The 8,260-nt window shown below is 34.2% G+C and overlaps 1 protein-coding gene across 1 annotated transcript in view; it reads left to right on the top strand.

The window, feature by feature from the left end:
* The first annotated feature begins 3,577 nt into the window (after window positions 1–3,577).
* Window positions 3,578–8,260, top strand: part of SREBP (Sterol regulatory element binding protein) — a 155,594-nt gene continuing 150,911 nt past the window's right edge. Inside the window, exon 1 of the mRNA XM_090403191.1 lies at window positions 3,578–3,682. Within this exon, the coding sequence (XP_090259317.1) occupies window positions 3,583–3,682 (100 nt within the window). The 5' untranslated portion in view covers window positions 3,578–3,582. The remainder of the gene's footprint in view (window positions 3,683–8,260) is intronic.

Raw genomic sequence — 8,260 nt, 5'->3', positions numbered from 1 at the left:
AGTAGTGCTTTAACCTCTGCACAAGGTCGCCCGAAGATAGGCTTAATTTAAGTCTAGTCACCGACTAGAATAACTTTTTCTAAGCTTTCTTCGACTGGTTCCTGAGTTACTCAATCTCTGGCATGGGCAAACGTGTTTGTTCTGCCGGAAACTCGGTTTTTTTTGTCCCATAAAAAATGGACTGTAGCACCCAAACTGTTTTTTTCAGACTACAACATATCTTGTTAGGGTTTGGTACCAAGAGATGGCAGCACTTGTTTGCTCGTCTTGTTTGCCGCTTATAATTAGTGATAGACATGGAGCAGCTACATCTGATTGGCTAGTGGTGGAGATTGAACTGCCCATTCACTGTCCAAAAGCTAGACTGTGCTAAAAAAAGCCTTGCCTATTCCCTGTAAGGGAATTAAAGGCACTAGCTGATTTATCTTATTTTTTTAGGTGTTAACATTATAATGGAACAGAAACTGCACTGTGTTAATTATATAAATGTAAATAATCCGAATGATAATAATCTCTGTCAAATGTATATTTATAAAAAAAATAATAAAAACATGAAAAATTCAGCGCTGTACATTGAATCTCTGCGGTGAGCAAAAAATGTAATAATATCTTATTTGTGCATAAAGCAATACTAAGTGTGTATGTGAATAGTGACGGAAAAATTGTATATTATTATGTATTTAACATATAATTTTTGTATGTATATATGTGCATATATGAATACATTGTAAATAGTATGCATAAATTATGAAGTTTGAATGACTAATTTGAAGTTATTATTACTATTATTATATAAGCTGCAATATTATTATTATTATTTTACAGTACTCCATGGAGTCCAGAGACTCATTGTAGGAGACCCAAATCAACCATCATACCTCTCCATGAATCCATTCACCATCTGGGATCTCACAACCGCAAACGTTCAACCTATTCTCATAGGGAGTATTCCACAGATCTGTCACCATCTTGGTCACTCGTCTCTGAATCCTATCGACTACCTGCTTGTCCTAAGAAATCTAGGTGACCAAATCTGTGTGCAGTAGTCAAGATGTGATGGAATCATAGCATTATAAAGAAGATAATAACTTTTTATCTTTACTAGTTTGCGTGTTTTTCAACATCCAAGTAATTTGTTGAGCTATTTTACTAACTTTTGCAATATGCCCTATGAACTTCAACTCTATGTCCAACATTATCCCCAAGTCTCTAGCCTCATCAATTTCCTGCAGTCCAATACCATCAATATGATACACATATGCAAATTTTTCAACCTAAAGTGCATGACTTTACATTTTGCAACATTAACATGGCAATCGTTATCCTTTACCTACAATGCCAATTTATTTAAATCATCCTGCAGGATATCTACATCACATTTATCAACTATTGCTCTCCCCCAGTTTTACATCATCAGCAAACAACTGATATTCTCTCTTAAATCTTTCCTTGTGCCATTGATATACAACTTAAAGAGTAGTGACCCCAGTACCAAACCCTGAGGTACTGCACTAATCACTATTATTCTCCTAGACTCTACTCTACCATACACTATTATCTGGTGTCTGTCTGTTAGACATCCCCTATCCATGCTACTAGCCTCATATCCATCCCTATCCTCTCCAGATATTGTAATAGTTTTCCATGTGGTATTCTGTGAAATGCCTTGGCAAAGTCAAGCCGTATCATTGTGTAGCAATTACCTTTATCCAATTCTGCTGTCACTTTATTATAAAACGTGAATAAGTTACTAAGACAGGTTAGATAAGTTAGTAAAGCCATGCTGCTACCACTGTAGAGTATTGCATCCCTATCCACTGACTGTTGTATTTTAACTTTCACCAACTTTTACAATACTTTAACAACGACTCCCGATATATTAATTGGTGTCTGTAGTTTGCTACCTGTCTTGGAGTCACCTTTATGCAATCTTTTCTATTCTTGCTAGAGCTGAGACTTAGATTGAACAACTTTCAGAGGCAATGCCAATTTTCTTGCCCATTCACGTAGTACTGCTAGCCTCAAAGAATTTCTGACCATTTGCCATGCACTACTAACATTCTCAAGCCATGGCACTGTTCCAAGATGATCCCTCAGTTTCTCATAATGACTAGCCTTATGGTTGAACATAAACTCCTTCTTGACAGAGAACTTCACATGTTTGGCAATTTCCTAGAACAAGACCCAATGGTCACTCTCCCAATTGGGGGCAGAGTGTCTACCTTCGTTATGGATACATCTTTTGATGCTATTATCAGATCCAACACCCTCTAACCCACTGTGCCATCTATAACATGTTGTTTCATGTCATTATCCCTTAGAAACTGTATAAATCCCACTTCCATCTTGCCATTTCATCCTTTCCTCCCTCCAATCGATGTCCTCATAGTTAAAGTCTCCCATAATAATTGTTCGGCCTACACGCATTTTGTTAATCTGCCGATATATGGCATCTACATCTTCCTGTGGACCGCCTGGTCTATAGTAGCACCCAACAACGTAGTTTGTCCTATTTGCCTCTATTACTGATATGATATTATTTATTATTTATTTATTCTTTATTATTTACTATGAGATTATTTACGTTGTTTAATGGTGAACTATTAACTGTAAATTGTTACTATGATTATTATTATGAAAAATATTATATGAATTATGCTCTTTTATCAATGGCAATTAATCAAATTATAATGATATTAATCATAATTCGTAATGAACCATTTGTAAGAAAATCATTGTTTCCTAAGTTTTAGTGTATGCATGTAATTTATTTGAGAGATAATAAAACTGTTTTTTAAAAAAATTATATACATCTTCATGAAGTTCTAGGAATTATCTCGGGTGGCCGCTATATACTACACATTCCACTCGGCAAACATATTTTTGTCTGCTAATTTAATGTGTTCTTTGTCAAGTTTCCCCTGGAGAACCTCAGGGTAAGAGACCACGAGCAAGACCACGGAAAAGTTATAGAGATTGATAAGAGAAGAGAAGAGATGATTTAGAAAACAGAAACCTGAACTGGCATAGTGTTCACTAATGACGATTTTGGGTGGATAGGAAGAAATGGAGAGATTTGCTCCGCCTGACTTGACAGTTTCCATCGGAATAGTTGTTGCAGAAGAAAAAGTTTTTTCCAGGAAAAAAACAAACAAATCTTCTGTTATGTCATCGGCTAAGTTACCTTCAATTGAAAACGCTTATCACTGCGAAATATTATTCAAAACTTTGTCCTAAACCGTATTAATTTATTAATAAATTTTATATAATAAAATACTTGTTATGATAAGTACTTTTAGAAGTTCTTTAATGAAAATAAAAGGTGTTTCAATTTAGAATGTTCCTAAGTTAGAAGCAGGCGCCGCTCTGTGACGTCAGAAAGTAGTAAACATGTTTCCTTAGCACTTCATTTGTATCTTTATTCCACGTGTTCGGAGTTTCCGAAATGACTAATTCATGCGTGTTTACGTGTGTGTTTACATGTGACGTCGAATCGCACGATTAAAAAACATCCACGTTATTGGCTGAGAAACTCACGAGAGCTTTCAATTGAATTATAACATATAACAACAAGCAGTAAAGATGGCAGATCCAGGTGGATGGGTGTTTTCTTCGGATTTAGAAGCGATGGGAGCAGTGAAAAATGAATTTGATTGCGAACCACCTCCAGGTGAAGTTGATGGTATGCATCACCGTAACATCTTTTTTTTTTTGTACTTTTATCATAGTTGTTATAATACTTATATAGCAATTGTCTGTCGTCCGGACCCTATAGTCTTATCCTGTTTATCATCTGTACTGAATCTAGTTGCGATGGAATACAGAATTATAATTAACCTGTGTGCTCTTTAAACTGTACAAATTTGTTATACGTTTTACACAGATAATCACAACTTGAACTGGAATGCACGGGATTCCTAATAATCCTAAAATTTTCCTAAAAATAACTTTTACATCAGCTTTGGGACAAACATTTGAGTCCCGTGTCCGCTTTGCACGCAGTTATATAATCAGCGCTGCAGTAATTAAAAAGAAAATGACTGTAAAACAGTTTAAGGTTGCCATTAAAAATAAAAAAATAGTAATGATATAAATAAAACTCAACAAAAATCAGACTTATCCAGCACATACTTGATACTAGCGATATAATAACTAGATGACATAAATACGTTCTGTGTACTCCAGTGATATTAGAATGTTGTAGTTTTCTTTATTTTCAAATATGTGATATTTTGTATAGATCAACATCACTGTAACCTCCATATCCAGAACCGAATTAAGTTTTTTTTTACCTTAAGCTATAACTCTTAAGAGTGCCCCCCCCCCCATCACCTTCTACCGAGTAAATTTTGTTAATACGGAACCCTGAGTGAGAGGAATTTCTCAGTGGCCTGAATGAAAACTCAAAAGTGCCTATTGATACCTCCCGAACGGCCAAAAATTGTAGTTACTTATAATAATATTATTGAATTCCACACATACACAAGAACTTTAAAAATATTTATGTCCTAAAAGAAGTTTCGTTTATTGATAAATATGCATGGTGGTTCATCGATCTATGATGCTAGCGGGACCGGTGATGACTCAAACTTAGTATTAAGAGGGAAGCAGTGTGTTTGCCTACTCCACTGGAGAGGCAGATTGATGAATACTTATTAGGATTTTAACATGTCTTACCTCATTAATGATTTTCATCAACTTTCACTAGAAGTTAGGGGACTATTGTCTTCCAAAACTAATCCAGTATATAAAAAATGCACCTGTAAAAAATGTTGATTTGATTTATCAACAGAAATATCAAAAACGATGACCTTTAAAGGACAAGATTCAGTAAGAACTAAAATAGTAGTAGATAACAAGATTTTAGAACAGGTGAATTTATTTAACTACCTAGGATGTATGATTACGTATGAAAATGAAAAAGATATAAACCTAAAAATTGCAAAATATTTAAGAATAACAGGTGTAATTAGTTCTATATTTAAACCAAAGTACAAAAACAAACCAGACTAAAAGTATACAATATATTAGCCCTACCAGTCCTATTGTATGGAAGTGAAATCTGGGCAATAAAACAAAAAGCAAACAAAGATTAATAACAGCTGAAATGAAGTCTATGAGAAAAACTGCAAAGTACACTATTTGATCACAAAAGAAATGAAGAAATTATGAAAGAATTAAACCAGAAGTCAGTAATAGAAAAAATTAAAAAATATAAACCCAAATGGATGGAACACGTTGAAAGAATAAAAACAGAAAGATTACCAAAACAAGCCTTAAATTAAAAACTATTAGGAAAAAGAAAACCAGGTCGTTCTCTTAAGAGATTCATGCTGACTTCTAAGGCCAGAACAGGCAACTCTAGGCCTAATCTTTGATATGCATGATGATGATGATACTCTCAAATTTCTCTCTCTCCAGCTTTAACCCACGATGAGTCTGTCGACTCCACGGAGGGTGTAATAATAATAATAATCCCCCCCCAACTGGCCATGACATCTGTAGACATCCAGCTAAATCTGGATATGATTCTTTAACACCCATTGAATAACATAGATAAGAAGTATAATTTGGTCTCACTATTTCATCCACTTCGGCTGGTAGGGAGGTTACTTCTTCTTTGGTGCATGAATCCGAAGATTGGTTAGCTGTAGTAGCAGATCAAAACATCCTGTCTTGTGACCTCCTTTTTATTTCTTCATAACTCTTAGCACCGGTTAGCATCATTATGTTATTTATATATGAAATTCTTGGTCTGCCTTGTGGCCTCTTTCCTTCTACAGTCCCCCTCCATTATTTCTGTAATCAGTCCCCCCATGTCTCTCCTAAAAACCCTAATCGGACTAGTTAATCAGATTAACTAGTCCAGTTATTAATGATGTGATTCATTAGTGACCGCCCTTCATGAACTATATTTAGAACTTCATTACTTTTTTTCTTTCCGTCCAATTAATTTTCATCATCTTTCTTCAGCACCAAATACCTCCAGCTTTTTGATGTCTTGTTTTGTTATCTTCCAGGCCTCACAACCATATAATGCAATGCTCCATATGTATGTTTTCACTAGCCTTCTTTTGAGCTGGGTGCTAAGTCCTTTAGTTGTAAAAATGTTTCTTCTGTTGTAGAATGTTTTTTTGGACAAGATTATTCATGCTTTAATATCTGATTGGTTTCTTCCATCTTCAGTGATAAGACTTCCAAGATATTTAAAATCGGATACGTGTTGTATTAGGTTATTATTTATTCCCAGGTTTATTTTCATTGGATTTGCTTTACTTGTAATTAATGGTTTTGTTTTCTTATAATTAATTTTTAGGCTGTACTGTATCTTTGTCAGGGTGGATTTCAGTTTGTCTTCGTTATCAGCTATAACTGCTATATCATCTGCAAACTGTAGCATTAATATCAATTCCATTTATCTTAATTCCTGTTTCTATTAGTTCTTTCAGTTTATTTATTGCATCTTCAATGTAGAGAATAAACAGTATGGTGAAAGAGAGTACCCCTGTCTTACACATCTATGTTTTTTGCTGTTGCGGTTTTTTGTTTTATTTCTGGCTGTTTCTATTAGGGCTTCTTGGTGCTTGTAAAGATTAAATATGAGCCTTCTATCTCTCTAATCTACCTTTTATTGTTTTTAGGAGGTGAACCATTTGGTTCCAGTCAATACTATCAAAGACTTTCTCCAAGTCAAGAAAGACTATCAGAGTGTTTTGATTCTTCTCATATCTTCTTTCGATAACTGTAGAGCTAGGATTTGCTTCTCTTGTCCTTGCTGTTTCCTGAATCCAAACTGGTCATTGCCAATATACTCTTCAGCCTTCTTTGCTAGTATTTTTTGTATTATTTTTAGTAGTATTTTCGTAGCATGTGATATTAAGCTTATTGTTCGACGATTTTCTCAGTTGTTTGTATTATTTACTTTAGGAATGGGTATGATAGAGCATTTTGTAAAATCTTTGGGAATGATCCCTGTTTATATATCCTTTATGATCTTGAAAAGGTATGACTTTATGTTTCCTGAATATTTTATTAATTCTGAAGGGATGTTATCAATGCCTGGTGCCTTGTTGGCACCAGGCATTGATAACATTTATTCATTTAGTGCCCATTCAAATTCATCTTTTAATATAGTTTGACCAATTTCTTCCACATCAAGTCTTGTTTCATCTTCTATAGCCTTCCCGTCTAGATCTTTTCCACTATGTAGATCTTCTAAGTACTCCTCCCATCTTTCCGAAATTTCTTCATTATCTATAAGTATGTCCCCCTGCTTATTTTTGATAATTGTACTTCTTTTCTTGTTTTGCTGGCTTATTCCTTTTATAATATTATAAGCTTTATCGATTCTCCCGGTCTTTGTTAGATCGTCTATTTCTTTACATTTCTCTGTATACCATTGTTCTTTTGCTTCTTTACACTTTCTGTTTATCATATTTTTTATGTTTATATTTGTCTTTGTTTTCTTCATTTAGGGAGGTTTTGGATTTTCTTCTTTCATCTATTAGATCTAGAATGTCCTTGATGATCCATGACTTTTTTATTTGCTTGTTCCTTAATCCTATGCAGTCATTGGCAGCCTTGATGATTGTATCCTTCAAGTGAGTCCATTTTTCTTCTGTTTTTCTTTTTCTTCTCTCCAGTTTTAATGCTTTCATCAGGTTGCTGTTTATAGTTTCTATGGGTTTCCTCTGTTTTCAGGTTATTATTATTACCCAAGACCCTATGGAGTCAAAGACTCATCTAGGAGGTCCTTTTATCAAACACACAGCTCATCATACCATGCTTTAAACACACTCAAATTATTTATGTTTATGTATTATGTTATATTTATATATTTATTTATTTACTCAATTATTTATGTTCCATTAGGCCTTTTCCTTGGTTGTGATAGCTTTTTAAATTTCAGATTACATTTTAATAAAACCAAATTTGATCACTGTCAACATCAGCTCCTGGATGACTTTTGTATGATTTTACTTGATTTTTAAATCTATTTCTTATCATAATATAATCTATTTGGTACTTTCCTATATCCCCTGGCATTTTCCAAGTATACCTTCTTTTTTGGTACCTCATACCAGGTATTAGTAATGATCAGATTAAATTGGTGGCAGAACTCCAAAAGCCTATCTCCTCTTTCATTTAGGCATCCAAGTCCATACTTTCCCATCTCTCTACCATCTTTGCCTTCACCAATGATTGCATTCCAATCACCCATGACAATAAGATTATCTTCCTTTTTTGGTGAGTTTGATTA

This window comes from Typopeltis vanoorti, chromosome 13, assembly GCF_054136105.1.
Source record: "Typopeltis vanoorti isolate ZY-2024b chromosome 13, IOZ_Tvanoo_1.0, whole genome shotgun sequence".
In the NCBI taxonomy this organism is placed as follows: domain Eukaryota; kingdom Metazoa; phylum Arthropoda; class Arachnida; order Uropygi; family Thelyphonidae; genus Typopeltis; species Typopeltis vanoorti.
The sequence above is the reverse complement of the archived record's forward strand: the minus strand, read 5'-3'. Positions and strand labels throughout refer to the sequence as shown.